The 21,911-nt window shown below is 39.4% G+C and overlaps 2 protein-coding genes across 2 annotated transcripts; both read right to left on the bottom strand.

The window, feature by feature from the left end:
- On the bottom strand, positions 1 to 1,002 carry LOC131991480 (trace amine-associated receptor 1-like). Its single transcript, XM_059356933.1, has one exon. It carries the CDS (start codon positions 1,000 to 1,002, stop codon positions 1 to 3), a length of 1,002 nt encoding a protein of 333 aa, XP_059212916.1.
- Positions 1,003 to 5,714: 4,712 nt separating this feature from the next.
- On the bottom strand, positions 5,715 to 6,716 carry LOC131991478 (trace amine-associated receptor 1-like). The gene is made up of 2 exons (XM_059356932.1): positions 6,389 to 6,716; positions 5,715 to 6,316 (listed from the first exon to the last, which is right to left on the bottom strand). The coding sequence occupies exons 1-2, from the start codon at positions 6,714 to 6,716 to the stop codon at positions 5,715 to 5,717; spliced, it is 930 nt and encodes a 309-aa protein (XP_059212915.1).
- Positions 6,717 to 21,911: the final 15,195 nt, after the last annotated feature.

The raw sequence follows: 21,911 nt of genomic DNA, 5'->3' as shown, positions 1-21,911 counted from the left end.
TCAAGACAGTCTTGAATTACTATAATCACCTTTAAATATCCGTCCAGAAATTATCATTCTAAAAGCTGATCTGAACCAGCTGTAAAAGAAAGCATAAATAAATGGATTGAGCATTGAATTTGTTAGTGCAAGCCAGATCAGTGTTTCAATCAAAGGAACTGGAACTGGATCATTACTGAAAGGCAGAAAGGTTATATAAAGAAAGAAAGGAGTCCAACATAAAAGAAAAACCCCCAAAACGATAGCCAAAGTCTTGGTGGCCTTTCTCTCCATCTTACTGACAGCTGCTCCAGACTTTTTGCCCTGACAGGTTGTGTTCTGGATGCTGCGAGCCTGTCTATGTGCAACAAGGAAAATCTTTAGGTAGATACACAGCATTAAGATCACTGGGAGATAAAATGAGAAAATTGGTCCAATAGTGTTTGCTATCAGAACATCAATTAAACACCTTTCCTCACATGTTTCATTATTTAATCCAGCAATAATAACACTAATTCCAATTAGAGCAGAACCCCCCCAGCTCACCAGGATCATGACAAGAACGACACGATGGTTTATTTTAGTTCTATAGGACAAAGGTTGACATACAGCATAATATCTGTCAATAGAAATACAACATAGATTCAGAATGGAAGCTGTGCTGAGTGATATATCAAAACTGTCTTTCACTTTGCAAAATAAGCCTTCATGATACAGACATGAGCTAAATGAGAATGCCATGCTGAAAGGAAGCACTATGATCCCAACAAGCATGTCAGCCTCAGCCAGAGACAGAATAAGGTAGTTAGTAGGAGTGTGGAGCTGTTGGAAATAAAAAACAGAGATTATAACCAGAAGGTTTCCACATATTGTGACAACAGACAATAACATTAGAAAAGCATATATTAATACACATATAATGGAAGGGCTCTTTGTCAATATGAAATTGAAGTTATCTATTTCATAGCAGGGATGTATGGCAGTCACAGTGTTAGTCCTGTTGAAAGTGACTTCTGGCTCCATGTTTTAGGGTTCCTACAGTTCAGTACAATTCATATTAGTAATAAGCCGAGTTTTTTTAGTGAATCAAAAAAATAGGTTTTTCAGATAATACCTGTTAAATCCTCAGGGTCGTCTCCATGTACGAGTGCTGATGGTTGTTCTTGGTCACGTACAATACTTATTTATACTTTATACTTATCAACATCTATCTCATTACCATTATTATTTTCTAGGGGTGTGACGATGCTCTCAGCTCACGAGACGAGATGAGACATGATATTGGGTTCACGGGAACGAGACGAGATTTTAAGAAAACTACAATGATAAAATATATGACTGGACCAACAGACTTTTATTTAACCGAGTTGCACATGCATTTTGTAATTATAACTCTTTACATGCATGATGTAAGCATGAGCTTTTAATAAACTTCCACAAATTGAAACTAAACTAAAATTTATAAATGTTAAAATGAGATAAATAAAAAAATAAAATCCCCCAGAGGGATTAATGAGACTCCGGAGGTGACCTATGGTTTTCTATCTTCTCGTAATCGCTTAGGGACAGTTTCAACCGTGATCACATACGCGACGGATTAAAGAAGGGAGACGCAACTGTGGCCGCCGTCGCTAACTGCACAACATCAGCAGCTGATCAAAACAAAGCAGCATGGCTAATTATCATAAACATATCAATCTTGAATTAACCGCAGCGCTAACTGTGCACAGAGTGTCTGGAGCTTGTTGTAAACAAACAGAGATCGCTAAGTGAACACCTCCTGCAGCAGCAGCACATACACACTGTACTGCTACAGAGCTAACTGTTAGCCTGTTAGCTATTTGCAGACTCCGGCTATGCAGCTGGGAAAGATTGCTGTGCCACTTCGATTCCTTCTTACTCTTCTTAACGAGCCGTCGGCCCCTGCAACTTCACTCTGGCTGCTTGCTGCTTTCCTTCCTTCTCTTCTTCTTTTCATTTTACTGCTCCACAGATCACAAATAGAAGTTTGTGTGTCACGAGATCTCGTCACACCCCTATTATTTTCGAATCAGGAATGGGGTGTGTGTTTGCATGCGTGTGTGTGTGTGTGTGTGTGTGTGTTGGTCCAATTTTAGTGTCACCAGGTTGTCATTCCAAATTGGACACAGTATTGGGGTTGGGGGACTGTGGATTTTTAGTGGGACATAGCAGGTAAACAGTAGATGCCACAGAGAAGTATGGTTGCCAACCATCGCTTGAAAAACAGAATCATCCCGTATTTAGAAACAAAAGCACCCATCCCCTATTGAGGTGAAAAGGGAAGCACTTTGTCCCGTATTATGGTGACAGTCAAAAAATAGTTAGTAAATGCCAATGAAAAATGAATAACAGGGCGCTTTATATGTAAACTTACGGTAAACTTGTCCCCAGGCCCCGTCCTGCTCTGTGACCAATGAGCTGACAGCATATTCACACACAAGTATGACGATACAGAATACGCTCATCCCATTGGTCGAGGAGAAGATAGCAGGAGACAACAAAGCAGCATGCGTAGGTGACAGTGACACAGACGCCGACACTGCTTTACGGGGTGATACACCTTCGAGCAGCAATGCCACTAGTACTCCTTTGAGAAAAAAACAGAAAATGATGCAAAATTACTGAGGAATGGGAAAAAGGAAACACCTGGGTGGAAACAGTGCACAATAACATCTATAAAGCGCACTGCACGGTGTGCCCGCGCTCTTTTTCCGTAGCCCATGGTGGACTGACTGATCTGAAACAACATGCTTCCAGTACTGTGGTCACACCATCTGCACTTTAAATTGTAGTGCGCAATTACATTGCTCTTTACGGTAGACTGTTTGTCAGCTGCATGACTCCGAAATACCCGTTCAATTGTTTTCATGCTGCTCCAATAAAATAAGTACATCAAATTGTCATCAGCAAACTCCAGTGCATTCTTGAGGACCAGGTCCCCATGTGTTCATGACATGAATTTCATGCCTTTTTATTGAAACAATTTGGAATTATGGAATGCCAAAATCTTGCAAAATGGCCATTCAATTGCATACATGCTGCATTTTAAAAGCCAACAAAAGGAGTACCGTATTTCCTCAAATAGTAGCCGGGGCTTCTATTAATAAAAAATCAGTTTGGGACCCAGCTAATAATAGGGGCATGCTATTATTTGAAGGAGGCTTTTATTAAAAAAAGAAAATCAGAGCAGCTCTGACCGGCACTTTTTAGAGTGTTTTACACAGCGAATTGTAGCCAGTTACCCGGATGTCAGCCATATTGGAAGTACTCGGATGTAAACAAACAATGAACAGCACGCTGAATGTTAATTTTAAGCAAGATTTAAAATGTCCAAACTACTAAAAAGTCCAGAAGAACATGCGTAAACAGCTCAACTTTACAGGGAATGACTAGGACAGCGGGAGAAATAACGATATTTACCTACAGTTCTTACTCGTGTGGCGAAACTTCAAAATACAGGTGTTGTGTCAAAATCTGTTACCCGTCAAATGTTATGTTTCCTGAATGGGTTTTTTCCGTAGCATCACCTCCGCGGTTGGAGTTAGGATTTAAGTTTAAGGTTAGGCCTTGTAGAGAGAACTGTTTGGGGTTAAGGTAAACTTGGGGTCATGTTAAGCAACTTAAAGGACGACTGGTTGGGGTCAGGGATAAGGTTGGTGCAGGTTAAGGTAAGGGGTACACATATCGATGGGGGGGAACATTTATTTATTTACTAAAAATTGTTTTTACACCCGGTTACTAAATGAAGCCGGTCATTAATAGGGGCCCGGCTTTAAATTGAGGAAATACGGTAAATCAAATTGTTATCAGCAAACTCCACTACATCTTTGAAGAACAGGGCCTAGTTGTTATTTTGTATTAAAGTGAATTACTGGATAATAATTTGTTTTCCATGTATTGACGTCACACAAAAATATGCATCTAATTCAATTCAGGTTTGAGTCAAATCGTTAAAAAATCATTTCACTCACAAAAAAGGGGCTAAAAAATTTCACCACGCCAGGATGGGTGAAGGCAATCTGGTCGGCCGGCCCTGTCAAAGAGGTGTTCCTGATTTATTTTTCGGGGAGTTGGCAACATAGAAGTGGTAAACTGAATCATTCACTGCCTGAAGTGACTCAGCACTGAACAGCAGCATTGTAATGGTCTCATGCATGATGTTCGTTTTTCATTAAAAGCTTACAGAAGGAATGCAAATGCCAGAGAAACACTCTCTGAGTCCTATTAATTGATTGGCAAAATACATCAATCATTTTGTCCTTTGCTCTCGTCATAATTACTTGTCAGTAACTACTGTCAATGAGAAGTCTCTTCAATGTCACTTCAATGTAAACAAGGTTTTTTGGGATACTTGCTACAATAAACTTCCAAGTTATGCTGTCATTCTTGATTCTTATTTTGAAATTATATAACCAAGAAGGGCAAGCAAAACACTAAACTGAAGACATGGTGTTTACGCCTTCAGAAATAGCACCGTAGCATTTAGACCAGTGTTTTTATTCCCCATTTTGGAACCCACCAATTATCGGTTGGATGACCACTCAGTCTCTGGGGGTAAGTGCCTAATTTGTGGTGGTTCAGGGGAAGCCAGTGGATATCTGGAAAACACAAATCGGCTAACATTGACCACTCATTGCATTATTCACTTAGGTTGGGTTTGTTGTAATGAGACTTAAGTTTTTCTGAAGTTTTACGAATTGGCATACTGCTAGCATGACAACCAGGATACTTTATCATGTGTTCTCCATTTAAATATATGCTAGAGGGCATTTGATCATGTTTTTTTATCATTTAAGGGCACCATTGATGGCACTACATCATGTGTTCTCAAATGAAGGACACCTTACAACATTTTAATGACATTTTCTCCTTATAAGGCAGCATGGATGGGAAATTTTTATATTTTACTTATCATGTTTTATTCACTGTAAAGGCAGATAGAAAAACATGGTTTATGGTTTTCTCCATTTAAGGGCACTTCATCACATTTTCTTTATTGCAAGGGCACTCTAGAGCAGTAGTTCTCAACCTTTTTGAGTCGCGACCCCCGATTTAACAAGCATGTTGTCCCCGACCCCCGCTCACTGAACAGAATCTCACACGCACAGTTCAGATCATACAAACTCAGTTGATACAACAAATTTTGGACAAATAATGAAGCTAAACTAAACTCTGTGCATTTATATATTTTCTATATTTTATTGTTACTTTTAATCTACGTCCTTTGCTATAAGTTTAAAGGTCCATTCTGACCTCCTGAGGGTGTAACAGTCAGCTTCAGTCAGTCTCATTTCAAAATGATTTGGCGGCCCCCAGAAATCATCTTGCGACCCTAATTGGGGTCGGGACCCCAAGGTTGAGAATAGCTGCTCTAGAGGGCCGTGGTCTACTGGGTGCACTTTTCTAGTTCTTTAATGTTACAGAAACAATATTTTGTTAGACTTAAAGTTGCTGTACATGTTATATTTCAAATCAATATGGAAGTTTTAATGATGCCAAATTATCCTGTTTCCTCTCGCTTTAAAGAAACTAAATTGCTTTCATGGTGTCTAGTGCAGTCTTGCACCAATGTTTAGGTACCAAACTGTTATAGTCAGGTTGAATGTGCCATCAATATATACATATCTATCAGTACAATTCTAGGTACAATGTGTAATAAAGTTATATGAAAGAGTATGAAGATAATCATCTTTATTGTGCCAACCATGATCGAGTCAAGATAGTCTTGAATTACTATAATCACCTTGAAATATCCGTCCAGAAATTATCATTCTAAAAGCTGATCTGAACCAGCTGTAAAAGAAAGCATAAATAAATGGATTGAGCATTGAATTCGACAGTGTAAGCCAGTTCAGTGTTTCAATCAGAGGAGCTGGCACTGGATCATTACTTAAAGGCAGAAAGGTTATACAAAGAAAGAAAGGAGTCCAACATAAAAGAAAAAACCCCAAAACGATAGCCAAAGTCTTGGTGGCCTTTCTCTCCATCTTACTGACAGCTGCTCCAGACTTTTTGCCCTGACAGGTTGTGTTCTGGATGCTGCGAGCCTGTCTCTGTGCAACAAGGAAAATCTTTAGGTAGATACACAGCATTAAGATCACTGGGAGATAAAATGAAAAAATAGGTGATATAGTGTTTCCTATCAGAACATCAATTAAACACCTTTCCTCACATGTTTCATTATTTAATCCAGCAATAATAACACTTATTCCAATTAGAGCAGAAACCCCCCAGCTCACCAGGATCATGACAAGAATGACACGATGGTTTATTTTAGTTCTATAGATCAAAGGCTTACATACAGCATAATATCTGTCAATAGAAATACAACATAGATGCAGAATGGAAGCCTCGCTCAGTGATATATCAAAACTGCTTCGTACTTTGCAAAATAAACCTTCATGATACAGACATGAGCTGATTGAGAATACCATGCTGAAAGGAAACACTATTATCCCAACAAGCAGGTCAGCCACAGCCAGAGACAGAATAAGGTAGTTAGTAGGAGTGTGGAGCTGTTGGAAATAAAAAACAGAGATTATAACCAGAAGGTTTCCACATATCGTGACAACAGACAATAACATTAGAAAAATATATATTAATACACATATAATGGAAGGGCTCTTTGTCAAGATGAAATTGAAGTTATCTATTTCATAGCAGGGATGTATGGCAGTCACAGTCTTAGTCCTGTTGAAAGTGACTTCTGGCTCCATGTTTTAGGGTTCCTACAATTCAGTACAATTCATATTATTAGTAATAAATAGTAATAGAGTTTTTTTAGTGAATCAAAAAATAAGTTTTATCAAATAATACCTATTAAATCCTCAGGGTCGTCTCCATGTACGAGTGCTGATGGTTGTTCTTTGTCACGTTCAACTGTGCAAAACCTTTATACTTGTCAACATCTATCTAATTACCATAATTATATTCTAATCATGAATGGGACACGTGTGTGTGTGTGTGTGTGGGTCAAATTGTATTGTAACAAGATTGTCATTCATCCCAATTGGACACAGTATTGGGGTTGGGGGACAGTGGATTTTTCGTGGGACATAGCCGATAAAGATTATATGCTAAATAGAAGTGGTAAACCATCTGAAAGCTGGGAAAATGTAGATTAATTTGAGAATTTTTAATGTGTGAAGATATTCTAGTCATTGAGTCGTGTCAGGTCGAGAGCAGGTCAGTTATTTAAGCCTGTATCAAGGCCAGTTGAGATGATGAATCAAATGGTTTTTTAGACCCTAATTGCTTAATAAAGATTATGGGGCTAAATTTATTTTTTCTTGTTATGGGCTATTACATTTTTTCTTTCTCTTCCCGGTACTATGATGATATATATAGCATAGATGTTTAGATGATACTAAGGTGTACCGTCCGGAGCACATTCCAATGACATCATTCCACTGGTCATACAGAGAGAGAGAGAGGCTCACTCCTTTTATGGAATTTAGCCTTCTACTCTGAAGCCCCTTATTTTTAAACATTTGAGGCCCCGAACTTATACACCCCAATGTTAACATGTTACATAATGACCAGACACTTCATATTCCCCCCTTCGAGACTATGCAGTCTCTGAGAACAAAAAATAAATCATACATGAATACAATTATGACATGATTAACAATTCAGTCAGTCCATTGCCACGCCTTACTTCAGAATTACTACAACAGATATATCTTATTAAGTCTTAAATGGATGTAGCCTATTGAGCCCAAATTGAGAAATATTCTTATAATAGCTGTAAGAGCAGACCAAATGTGTATTAACAATAACAGCTATACATGAGTATACATAGATATATGTAGTGTACGTTTCTAATGCAATATACCAAAAGTGCTTAGGTCATGCTAGTTAGCTTAGCATGCTTGGTCGCTAATTTGCTTTTATCCATCTGTAATTAAAATGACTAGGTGTGTGCGAAGTGGCTGACCAGGATTATCCCTTCTTGTTCGCCAGGTACATATTGTGTTTTAATTTGCATTTGTTTCATTTTATGTCTAGTTGGTGGTGTGGTTTATTACTGCTGAAGTATATTGATTGGAACTGTGTTAGTGCACGAGGTGCGTGCCCGTGAATGACTGGGTGTGTGCGCTGTGTCCAACGTGGCTGACCAGGATTATCCCTTTTTGTTCGCAAGAACAAAACAGACAAAAGAAAAGCAAGTGTGGATTCTTAACAAAACACAACGCAGAGTCTACATAATCAGGTTCCACACTGCAGGGACTTTAGCAGGTGAAGTGATTTTTTACTTGTTACTTGAAATTTGTAGGACAATGCAAAAAAATAAAAAACTGTAGTATAACTTTTTATAAGATAGGATAGTGTTAAAATAATTGATTATTTTCTATTTTGGTAAATGATTTGATGCTTGATTTCTGTCCCTGTTGTCTGTCTCTGTTCTCTGTCTCTGTGAGTGATGCAGGTCACTATCAAAGGTCAAACCTTGGGTGTAATATCTCTCTCTATGCATTTATATTAAATCAGGCAATATGATTTTGATACAATGATTATGTTTGTGTGTTAATGTTGATTTAGAAACTGTGATTATGACATCCAGATGTATTGGTGCACAATTTGTGAGTGTGTGTATGTGTGTCTGGAGAGAGCGATGACCACAGAAGGCCGAATGAAAATCCCGTGTGAAGGATCTCCGTAAAGACATAACAAGGCACAAGGTCAGGGCAAGGCAAGGCCTTGTTCCGGCAGCAAGCAACCAGGTGGCATGACGTGCCACCTGGTTGATTAAAACTGGCGAATCAGCGGATTAAGAAGGCGGAACTTCCTGGAAGAAATCGACCAGCATGTTTTGTAAACAAATGTTAGTATTTTAATGGGTTCAGGAAGAGAGACGTGGTTCAGACTTCACGAACTGAAACCCGTCTGTTTGTATTCAGGGACATGAGTTTTTTAACTCGGAGGTCTCTGTATAATGCACATTTTTTGACATATTGTAATAAAACTATGTTAAACTGAGAACTTGGACGTCTCCAGCTCTTCATTCCCCATCAACGATCTGCGCAGAAAAATGGTGAGGTTTTTTCTGTTGGTGACAGATTATTCAATTTTCAAGGTTTCCTCATGCAATTTTTCTAACAATAGTGTAGTGGAAATTTCTCTGCTGCTGGTGAAGAATGATATAGAAACTCCTGCTGGCCGACAGGGGTTTTATTTTCTTTGCAAATAAACGGCCTTCAACATGCGAGCTTTCAAAGTGATGAAAGACCCCAATTGAAGGGAAAACTGTGCAATTTATACCTGGTGGCTCACACCCCTATGCTCACAGGAGGTACCGGCACCGACACCCTCCCCCCCAGGGTGGCCTCCTGCAGTACTTGCATTTAATTATGAAATTAGGTCTACACATAGATAGATAGAGAGAGAGATAGAGAGATAGATAGATAGATAGATTACTTTATCCATCCCCGAAGGGAAATTCGGTTGTCACAGCAGTCCGGTATTCAAGTACAATAAAATACAATACAATAAAATACTGAGGTAGCATAAATAAAAACAACAATAGAAAAAAACACAGAACAAGAACAAGGACACTTAAGAAGTTAAGAAAAGAACATCATCAGTTGGTAGGATGGTTGGCAAGATGATGGTAATAATTAAACTGGTGATATGATGGCAACAATGCTATAGTGACTAGACGGTATATAATAATGATAATAGTACAGTATATAATATATATATATATAATATAATATGTAATAGTAGATAATAAACAATATAAAAATAAAATGAAAAAATATAAATAGAGTAATTACAAGTAAAGTAATATAATATATAATAATAATAGTAATAATAATAATAATAAATAAATAAGGCCTGTAAGACCGGTATAATAATAATAGTAGTATATTACAGTATATAGTAATAATAGTAATAATGGCAGCAACAGTATATATAATAATAATAATAGTAATAATATTAATAACATAGCAAAGTGTCGTGCATAGATTTAGTGCATAGGTTTAGTGCATCTCAGTAGTGTTGGTTCTGGCAGAGGTAGATGAATTGTATAGTCTTATTGCAGAAGGAAGGAACGACTTCCTGTATCGTTCCTTGGAGCAGCGGGGTTGAATGAGTCTGTGGCTGAAGCTGCTCTTTAGCTTGTCCAGTGTTTTGTGGAGGGGGTGGGAGGGATTGTCCATGACTGCCAGCAGTTTTGCCAGCATCCTGTCCTCCACCACCTCCTCCAGGGTGACAAGCTTGGAGCCAACAACAGACTCCGCCTTCCTGATCAGTTTGGTCAGTCTGTTGGCGTCCTTTGCTTTGATGCCCCCCCCAGGACACCACAGCAAAGAAGACAAAGAGGGCCTTTCCAGGTGTGAAAACCTCGTCTGGACATCACATTTTAAACACAAACGGGACCTTTCCAGGTGCAAAATCACATCTGGACATCACATTTTAAACACAAAGAGGACCTTGATGTAGCGGCAGGAAAGAGGGAGGGAGATTGGCATCTCAAGTGGCTTAGATTAAATTTACTTTTACAATAGTCTTCGATGAGGATGTGTCCAACATTATCCAAGCCACAGCCAAAGGAGATGCTGATAGGTGACTCCAAGCAATGACTAGCATCATTGTCAGCTATGCTTGTTTTGGCCAGAGAGAAGGGCAAAACCAAGACCACCTCCTAGGGAGTTTGGATTTCCAAGAAGGAGAATTCTAAAAATTCTACATCAAGTTAACTACATCGAAACCTCCTTGCAGAAAGGTGGGATTCCTGGAGCCCCTGGTTGCTTGGAGCAAACTGTTGCAGTCACCCAGCTCATCAGAGAACCATGAGAAGAGAGCAACCTTGTTGTTTTGTGGTCAGACCTGGCCAATGTCTGCGGGTTATCGCACAAACTTGTCGAGTTGGCTCGACACCTCCACCATGTTCCCAGTAAGATCAAGGACCTCGTCTTTGATTGCTACAATCATTTCAGGATGAGGGTGACTTCTCGGTCAGTGACATCAGAATAGCATCGTTTGGGGAAAGGAATAATAATAGGCTGTACTATCTCTGTCTTTTTCCCCCCTCTTGCCATGGACATGGTGGTCAAGACAGCTGAGGTGGAATGCAGAGGGCCCCTTTCAAAGCCAGGTGTACGACAGCCGAACATAAGAGCCGATATGGATGACCTTACCATCACCACAACATTAGTCCCAGGGAGCCTTACCAGCACTGCGCTGTATGGGACTAGTAACACCTTGCAGCTACTCTTCAGTTGCCTCACTGAGGATTACATGGTAGAACACACCGGAGAAGCCATTCAGTATAGGGACACCAGGGACTGCAAAGTCTCAGTGGCTGGCACTGAGGTAAGAACAGGAAGGAAATGGAAGGCAGAGAAGGCATTGGAGGTGGCAGAGTCATGCTTAAGGCAAAAGGCCCTGGTGGGCACCTCTGCAATGGGAAGACCGGGCTTGGGCTACTTCCCAAAGACCTAAATCAGCAAGGCCCAGGGCAAGGAAAGACACCATCTAATCCAGGAAGAGGTTAGAGCAGGCGTGGAGGAAGAGCAAGTGAGCAAGGTAGTGGGACTTCGGCAACATGGTGCATGGACAAGGTGGGAGAGTACAATCCAACGCTGGATCACCTGGTGCTCCAGAAGAGGGTCTTTAGAACACTTCCTCAGCAGCTGCCCAAAGTCTTTGGCTGATGGTCGCTATCACCAGGTGCTTAGGGAGTTGCTGAGAGTGTAGCCTCAGCCATCAGCATCAGCAGACACCATCAGGCTCCAAAGAAGACATCCCCTTAATCAAAGCGGGAGAGAGAAAATCAGAGCATGTCTGCAAACAACTACAGGCCTCCTCAACACAAGCTCTGACTGTCAGCTGTAAGGTTCAAGGAATCTTTATTATCTCTGAGGGGCAATTCGCTGTACAAGTTAACCTGAGGAGGCAACTAAAGTTACCACTGGACATAGCAACAACATCACTCCGGGCAGACATAATCATAACCTCTGAGGCTTCAAAACATCTGATCATTCTGGAACTCACTGTGAACTCACCCAGGGAAGAGCGAATAGAGGAAGCCAACGAGAGGAAAAGCATTAAGTAACAGGAGCTGGTGGAGGAGTGCAGGGACAAAGGCTGGAGAACAAACTTTGAGCCCAATAAAAGTCTGCTTCAGAGGCTTTTCAGGACATTCACGTTGCAAAGACCTTGGTCGCTTGGGTGTAATAGGGGCAGCCAACAAGAGTTAATTCAGTCTACAAGTGAAGTCGCAGAAAAAAGCGACAAGGTGGCTTTGGATAGAGAGGGCTGATCATTGGGTTGCGGCTGGGATGCAAGTAAGGTCCTGATCATCCCTGACTGGGTTGCCTGGACGAGGGTGTTTAATGTTTGTGTATGCGTGTATATGTGTAATGTGAGTTGCCAACAACGCCACCTGGGATTATAACCCAGGAAATTGCCCTACAAAGGCCAACACAGGTCCGGAATCACACACGGGCCAGAGGTCGTGGTTTCAAAGTAAATCAATTTTATTTAACAGAATAGAAATATCAACAACTCTAAACAAATTAACAAAAGAAACACAATCCTAATATAACCCAACTTAGACTAGATAGAAACAAATCAAAAATTAAACAAAAGAATATAATTATCAACCTAATATAATGAGAAAAATAACCCAAACTATTATTTATCAAACCCTAAACAGAAACAAGCTTAATTAAACAAACAAAATATATACTCTTTGAAATTAATATTGACTTATGAAAACTAATTAAAAAGACAGGCGACAGGCGAGCCAAACTTGGCTTTAATTTGTCTGAATCCCGTCCACAAAGGACCGAAACTGTGGACACGTGGAGTGACCCGAGACAGTGGAGCTTCTCAGTCCACACTTAGCAGAGCCAGGACAGCAGCAGACCTCATCGTGGTGGCCGATGACCGGATACACACCAGGACGCCAAACGGATAAGTGCAGAACTAGGAGAGTGGGAGACGCTGGCTACAGCGCCCCGCTGTACAGCGACAAAGAGAGAGAGTGTCACAACTAGCGCACTGAGAGGCAAACTGCAACAGCAGACAATTAAGAGCAGCCTACCTCTGAGCTCTACTGCACCCAAGCACGCGCTCCGACCGAACTGCTTGCCCCCTCCGGCTCACCGTCGATCCATGCCTCTGCAACGGAGCGGGAGGATGAAGCCCCAGGGCCAAATAAAAGTAACAAGACGGCAGTTAGGACGGGATGCCTACCTTAATGTTGCGCCGAGGAGACACGGACATGCACGGCGACCCGACACACCAGACGCGCCGCAGTGTAGAATCGGAAAAGGGAGAGTGGTGACCAACACACCTGTTTTAATCACACACACACACCGCCCCGCCCCAATTAACCTGCACACAGCTGGCACAGCGTCATGCAGTGACCAGGAGGGAAATGGCTCACCCGGTCACACAAGACCTGGAAAACACAAAACCTGGATACATGATGCGTCTCAGTGCATCCAGGAGATGTTTCTTACATAGTGTGGTGGACCTGGCATGTTATGGTCAGTGCTGGCAAGAAAAAAAGAAGCAACTGGCTTCATAGCACAGGCTGAACTAAGCTTTAATACTGAATCCTCAAGCATCTCTGATTATCTGAATCATTCACTGCCTGTATTTACTCGTAGATTGCATTTCAGCCAGTGAAATGGACTCATGCTTCCACGATCAAAAAATCTTGTCAAGTTAACTACAGGTTGTGAGTTTACATATAGATATCTGTATATCTGATGTTTGATGTGCATACCAATATGGGTTTTAACAATGATGCCAGCTAGTTCTGGAAAAATGAAGGAGGTATTGTCAGTGATTATGAATCTTTGAAGGGAATAAAAGAGTTATCATAAATGTTTGTCATTTGCACATCCAGCAGGCCGGAGAAGCTATGGTGGGTAAAATAAATTCCATCTTAGAAATACATTAACTCATTTTCATTTTCGCCTTGTTAATTTGAATTGATTTAACGTTTTTTTTCAAAAGTTGAATATGTTGATTCATACCCTCACTTTTGTGTTTACAGAATTATATCTCCATCTAGATGATGTAATGCAACAGCCCTTTAAACAGCCAATTAGAGGTGTGAAGTGGTCACCTGGGCCACTTGCGCGCGGGCACACACACACTCTCTCTATCTCTCTCTCTCTCTCTCTCTCTCTCCCTCTCTCTCGCTCTCTCTTTTCTACCTGCATTATCTCACCTCTTCAACCTGGGGCCGTATTGTTTTGGAGAAACAGCAAATGTATGTTCACTTAATGATCTGAATAATGACATAATACATCCACAGAGTCCAATTTAATGAGGAACAAGCGACAAACAAGTTTCTCCAATTGCATCATCATGTTATTTGACTGAGCACAAACCCTGACAACAGAAAACAAACAGTTTTCAGATGGTTATAGTGTTGAACACAGAAAAGTAAATTATAACTAAAATGATTACAACTAATCACAGTTTATCATTCTCTACGGTTAAGTTTAGAGTGAGGGTTGCTGATGTAATATAGCAAAAAAAAGTTGGTTTCAATTTTAGAATCTATATGGCATCTGCAATACTCTATCAGTATTGTACATACAAACATGCAAACATTTATTTGGTTCATTGTTTGGTATATGTTGGCTTCCAAGATGGTGCCTTGCTGTGTGCAACATGTTCGTCAGAAGAGTTGTGCATACATTGTGATTATACACTGTAGAACCTTGGTGAAGGTTGGGGAACGATTGGCTTCATTGGTTTATATAATTCAACATTAGTCATGTTCCAAATTTTATAATTTTAACATTTCCATAAACTTTGCAAGAGAAAATGCAAATTTGCACATGGTTGCAGGTTGGCTTCCAATATGGCTCCCTGCTGTGTGCAATGCATTCATATGAACAGGTTCATACGATTTCCTGCTAAAACCTTTCAATGTGATTCGTATAATCTCCTATGAAATGTGACATGTGAAGTGCTTTGCTTTCAATACATGACCAAAAGTCATTGTTGACACTGGCCAAGTTTAGGCATTGAGACACCAGTCTCCTTGGGGTTTGACCATAGACTGTATAAAGAATGGACGATCATCTACACTTCCTCCCACTATAAACCTAAAGTGAAGCCAAAATATCCCTGGTATGGCTGCTGCCATCTTGTGCTGTTGACTTCATTTGGAGCCAGAAACTGCACAGTAGTTACAAATAGTGGAGCCTGCTATCAAACACCCACCCAACCACTCATTAGTCAATTACAGCTGTCTATCATGACCTTGCAAACCGTTTTACAGAAGTAAATAACTAAGTAAATCCAAACTTATCGGAAAACACGAACACTTGAACAAACATCAACAACATGATAAGAAAATTACAGAAACCATCTTTGGGAAAAATGTATTAGATTTTTCATACAGACACTGGTGGTGAGGATGGGAAAAAGGTTCTCTGCTGAGCTCACAATCAGCAGAGGAATGGTGCCAGGATGCAAGAATGGGGACATCATACAGGTGAAAAAAAATCATTGATGGGGTCAGTGAAGACAACAATGACCTTGTTCCAAATATAGACAAAATCCAGTTCAGTTCAGTGTGCTCCAGCAGCCCGCTCTCTCTAAAAAATATTAAAAATCAGTCTGTAGAATGCCATTTTCAGGCCAGGACATCTTCAGAATGGAATTACGACAGATATTTTCCTTTTAATAAATATTATACCTATTTTAGATATAGCACTAGTCCATATGGCAATTTCGATAAAATTTCAAATAATTGTGCTACTTAATTGCTCTACATTCTAGCAGCAAATATTGTACTTTTTACTCCACTACATTGACAGCTTTAGTTATTTTTCAGGTCAAGATTTAACTTGAAAACCATTATCAATGGTAAAATGATGATGCATTTTTTAATAAACTAAAGCAATATATTAAGTAGTTAAATTAAGCCCTACCTGGACGACAGTAAAACGCTACTTACATTAATGCATCAATAATAATAATAATAATCCAATTATATATTTGCAATCTAAAAATATATTATAGGACTATTATTACTGATGCATTTATGTATGCAGCATTTTAATTTTCTCAAGGTAAGGCCCCTTTTAACTACTTAATATACTGTTATGAATTTAATTACAAAAATGTCTCATCACTTTAAATTGATCATGTTTTTCATGTTAAATCACGACCTGAAAAGTAACTAAAGCTGGCAGCTAAATGTAGTGGAGTAAAGAGTACAATATTTGCCTCAAAATGTAGTGAAGTAGAAGTATAAAGTTACATGAGATATAATATTTCCAAACTGTTTTGAGAAGTTTTTAATGTTTTTAATAAAATGTTTTCAGACTGTTAAAAGTGAAGAGGCCTTATACTGCCTCGCACAAAAGTGGGTTGGACATGTAAGCTGTCTACTTCTATCCATTGTTGTGTCTACTTTTATCTACTATCATCTACTTGCAGATGCTTTATTTGTGTTTTCCTTTCAACTGCTATACAGTGGAGTGTTGCTTCTGGAGAGGATAATATTTACAAGACCACAAGAGGGTGCTGATGGGCCAATTTCCTATAGGCATATTGTGACTTGAGTTTTATTTTATTTTTACTGATGGCATGACATGAGAGGGGCCTTAAACATATATTTGTGCACAGTTATATGTCGAATGACTTTTTGATAAAATGCTTCAAGACTTCTTGCCTCTCCGCCTCCCTCCTGTCCTTCTACTCCATTACTTCCTGTCGCATCTGTACTACCTGTAATCCTGGCTAATAATAGAATACACTCATGTATCATTTGACTACCAGGGTATTTACAGTGGTCATATTTTTGAAAAAACATATGCTACGTAGGTTGACATTCAAATATCCATTCCATAATAAATACACAAGTTAAAATTTATAAGAATTTCTGTGAGATGTTTAATGAAAAAATGTCCTTATATAATATTATTACTTTGCTATTAGCTATTTTTCACATTACAAAAAAGTTTGCTAACCAAACTCTAACAAAAAACATAGCCTAAAAGGCAAGCAACAACTGAGGGGATGACAAGTGAAGCAAATTTAATAAACATGTTTACTGCCTGGTAGCTCATTTCTCCATTCATGGCAACTGTGAGGGGGGTCGAACGTTTGTATAACTCACCTGTTTCATCTATTTTAATGCTTGTAGTTCTTAAAGCACAAATAAGAAACAGCAGCTTACACCATTTTCTGTATTCTAGTTTGGTCTCGTTTCACAAGAAGTGTCAGGTTGGCTTGTGTGCTTGATCTGTAATTTAAAAAGCCAGCTGGAACCATCCAGTCTAATTGAAGATCCTTCTGCTCCCCTTTTCGAAAAACTCAACATAATGACAAATTTTCCGATAAACATATGCATTTTTATCTTTAAGTATATTTATAGTCAAAATTCCATTCCTAAAGCTTTCAGTGAATATTTCCATGTCAACGGCCACGGGGGCTACTGCCGGTGTGTGTACACTATGATGAGATTCTTCAGAGATTTCAAACTATGCACTTTAACCTCAAAATATGTGTGTGTGTGTGTGTGTGTGTGTGTGTGTGTGTGTGTGTGTGTGTGTTTGAAGCATGTGTATGCATGTGTGAGGAGTGTGCGTGCTTACGCGCATGTGTGTGTGTGTGTGTATTTGTAACTGTAATCACATCAAAGATCAAAGGCAATCAGATCAAAGCAATCAACACAATTAACTGACACCTGTTAATGAGTGACAGCAGCCAGAGGTGGACTGGAATTTCTGGCCTCGAACAGAAAGTATTTTTGGCAAAACCATAATACCTATCATTGATCCGACTTCACTTTGAGCGTCCCGAGTTCTTCTTGAACGTCTACATGTGTTTTTTTTTTAAAGAAAAATGAAAAAATATCTTTGTTAGAGCGATCTAAAAAACTGTTACATCTCCCTTCTTTTAGAAATCTCCCTGCATTTTTAATATGGGAGCCAATGAGGCTGTTTCCTACGTTTCTATGTATAAATTATTTCTGTAGAGTGGAATTTGTGGACTGGAGCACAGTCTTCAAATTTATTTTTTGACAGTTTTTTCTCTCCCTCTACACTCTGGTGATGATGTCACACACTGTGACACAAACATTCCGTGCAATACACACCCATTATAATCTCAGAATTTCTCCAAAAATGATCATGGTCATTGAACAGGGATTGATAAAAAACTATATGACCTATAGAAACGTGGATTAATACGCCAATACACAAGAGTTGTGTCTACTGTTTAAAGTTTAAATGGAGTCTCTAGCTGAAATTATGCCGGAGAAGTAGACGTTTAAAAATCTCCAATTATTGTTCTTTTTCGCTCATTTTTTGTTGGCCGGCCCATTCATTTCAATGCAAAATTTTGGGCAGTTTTTCGCGACTTATGTCGCGAAAAATTCGTATTCTGTAGAGAAAAGTAATAGCAAACCGATCCCGATCAAACCGCACGTTTTGATGTATAATTTGTCCTGCAACTCCTCAAGTTGTAGGACTAGTAGCGGGACGAAATTGCGTCTGGAAGAGGAAGAAGAAAAAATCCACAGTATAACAGTAGTGCTCGGTGCGATTGCCCCGAGGCCCTAATTAACAAGATTACACCCGCCTCACTATCGTACGACCCTTGGTCAGTTTTCCTTAAAAAACAGACATACATTACTCTAGAATGATCAATTTAATAGTTCAATACAGTTTTCCTCTCTGAACACATACAAGAGCAGTTTAGTGGCTGCTCTGATTGCTCAGGTCACTAAGTAGTACACATACTCATACACAGAGTGCAGGATGATCTGACACACTCAAATGTACCTGTACCGTTCCTCAGTGTTCACTGCTGGCACAAAGTTCTGGCAACCGCCTCTGGATAAATAAGAAATGATTTGGATCCTGACACTGTACTAACACTGAACGAAAAGTGCATGGGAGACTCTGACCAAGGTTCAGATTTACTTATGGGTTATCATAAAGAGAGAAATCACACTGCATTACCCATCTAGTCATTATTTGCATGCAGATTATTTTTTACCTGAAACATAGTTATGACCTAAAACCTATGACCTTGTCACAGCCAATTTTCTACTCTGAATGGTCTGATTTCTCTGAAAATGTCCTTCTATGTAAACAGGCCCTTGAAATGGAATTGATATCTCTGAAATGTGTCAGTTGCTGGTCCTGATGCCATATGTGGACAGACTTTGCATTACTGTGCCGACCAGCTCAGCTACATTTCCACCAGACTCTTCCAGATGTGGGTTGACCATGGGCCAGACACCTACCATCTGGAAGACCTCACTTTTGATTAGACATTTGGATGGGATTTTAAAATGTACAGGCGCGTGTCAATAAATTTGAATATCATAGAAAGTTTATTTATGTCAGTAATTAAATTCAAAAAGTGGAAATAACATATTATATAGATCCATTACACACACAGAATGAAACCTTTCATGTCTTAATTTATTTAATTTCTCCTAATGATTATGGCTTACATTATGGCCTAAAATTCAGTGACCCAAAAAAAATTGATATTACAAAAGACCAATTTTTAAAAAGTATGTTTAATACTTTGTTGGCCTCTGAAAAGTATGTCCACCTATATGACTCAATACTTGGTCGGGGCTATTTGACTATTGGAATAGACTTCCATGATATTCTAATTTATTGAGATGCACCTGTATATTGTGTCTTTTATGAATGAAAAACTTGTACAAGCACATAGAAAACCCCAGATCTCGTGTAAGACTTTTAATTGATGACTTTTTTTCAGCTTTCACTAAGATGCAGCCTCATATTCTAATTAAGGGAGACTTGCATGTCATTTCTATCATCTACCAGACCAATTTCTCATGTTGATTTTAAACTTTCTCACTGAAAGGGTCCAGCAGATTAGGGTGAATGGATTAATGACTGTGTGAAACACAGGTTCACCTCAGATCACCTCAAAATCATGCAGTGTAACTTAACACAGACATACAGTTCCAAAATACAATAATACACTAACACAGCTCACTAAATCTACCAAAGCATGGACACATGTTGTCTTCCAACAGAAACATTTAGTCAGTCACAGCACAGTGTCATAAAAAACACTGACAACTGATGGAAAAACACAAACTGAATCACTTTGCATGTGTCTTTTTTTCCCTTTTTCTTTTACAATCAACAGATTATTGTCTTGATCATACATGTAAATGAATGTTTGTGATGATGTTCTTCATTTTTCATTTGTTGGGCATGAATTTTGTTCCTTTTTTTGTACAGCACTCAGTACAAAAAGTGAACGAGCCATGTCAGAGCAGCTTTACAGAATGTTTATGAAAGAAGTAGTAAATGACAGGAATTGCCAGTAAATGACAGGATTTGCAGTAAACACTTTACTGTATTGCAAATGAAAATGACTTACAGTAGAGTAAAGAAGGGGGAAAAAATCAGCATTTAGCTGTATTGTCAAATACACAAAAAAGAAAAAGGAGCAGACGCTGTGATCAATTCAATCCATTAGTTTTGAACCTGAGGTTTTCTGTTTTGACAAACCGTGTGAAAGCAATTGAAAATTCACCAGTTAACATCTGTTTTTGTGTTGATTGAGCTTGTGTGTAAAAGGAGTTAAAACTAATTTTAAACATGTAAAATGTGTGTATTTGAATTTGTGGTCAGTTTTGCACTTCCCTCCCATTTTTTCATGCTGTTCCTTGTTTTGTTAGCCGGGGTATACCCAGACTGCCTTGCGCGCTCAAATTTCATTTTGAACCTCCAGGCAGTCTGGCAACCAGAGAGATTTCTTAGCCCTGTTTTAGGGATCCAATCACAGAACGGGGAGGGGCGGTAAGACGATGACGCGTACTACTCGGCAGACAGAAGCTTGTAGTTTTGCAGTTTTCTTATGGATCCAACATGGCTGCAGCAGACGCGAAACTCTCTTTAGCTGTAGATGGTGTTTTAAATAGTTTAGAGCAAAAGTTGATTTTAAAAGAAGAACAACGTTTGACTTTACACTCCTGTTTCACCACGAAAAAGGATGTTTTAGCCTTGCTTCCGACAGGATTTGGGAAAAGTCTAATCTACCAACTACTAGCCCCGCTACTAGACCCGCTACTGTAACGCCGGTGATCTCCTTACGAGCCGGGGGACAGGGGAGCCGCCGAGAGACCCGCAGCAGTTTGTTTATTGCCCATAAAATCAGTGGATGTGTGTGGCTGAATGTCATGAGGGGGAATAAGGCGTGAAAATAAATAATCTTGCAGAAAGCAACACTCTCTCACAGACACACACACACACACACACACACAACAAACATCAATTTCTGTTGCTCTACATACATCATCTGGTATAACTGATACAATTAGCTAAGAGCTACCTACAGACGCTTTTGATAGACATTCTAAGCGCCCAATAAACGGCTCTGGAGGATCGTAAACCACGCCTCCTCTATTGAGAAATGAACGGCTGGTTTCCAGACTAATCTCATTTGTGATTAGTCTGGTGTTAGCCAGGCTATTGTTTTGTAGTGATCATATTGTGTGTGTGTAGGCACCAGAGTCTGGTGAGTACTTTGCCCCATTAAACACTTCCCCTTTGCTGTCCCAGGCTACATCGACAGCCAACCATTTATGGCACTCTTTGTAATTCTGTGTGATTTTTTTCTGAACTTATTTATATAAGCTTTGTAAATGTTTTAACCAGTTAGCTTTAATAAATTCAATCTTCTTAATATATGTGAAATTGTGGATTTAATAAAGATTGTAACCTTGGCGGAATTCCTTGCCTCTGCCCATTATTGTTCGTTACAAGTATATCTATAAAGAGTAGGTAGGGTCATGGCTGGTTCAGCTTGTGTAAAAAGCTTAAATTTTTCCAGCATTTAGGATTACTTATATACCAATGCATCATCTTTTCTTAATTTTAAGGGCATCGTAGATTCCCTTCGTTGCAACTCTTCTGAGG

This window comes from Centropristis striata, chromosome 18 (assembly GCF_030273125.1).
Source record: "Centropristis striata isolate RG_2023a ecotype Rhode Island chromosome 18, C.striata_1.0, whole genome shotgun sequence".
Lineage (NCBI taxonomy): Eukaryota > Metazoa > Chordata > Actinopteri > Perciformes > Serranidae > Centropristis > Centropristis striata.
The sequence above is the reverse complement of the archived record's forward strand: the minus strand, read 5'-3'. Positions and strand labels throughout refer to the sequence as shown.

What these genes read in the sequence shown, in the direction of transcription:
- LOC131991480 (XM_059356933.1), bottom strand. Translation starts at nt 1,002, where the DNA reads ATGGAGCCAGAAGTCACTTTCAACAGGACTAACACTGTGACTGCCATA.
- LOC131991478 (XM_059356932.1), bottom strand. Translation starts at nt 6,716, where the DNA reads ATGGAGCCAGAAGTCACTTTCAACAGGACTAAGACTGTGACTGCCATA. An exon ending in GTATCATGAAGGTTTATTTT is followed by an intron (nt 6,317 to 6,388) that starts GCAAAGTACGAA and finishes GTATTTCTATTG; the next exon opens with ACAGATATTATGCTGTATGT.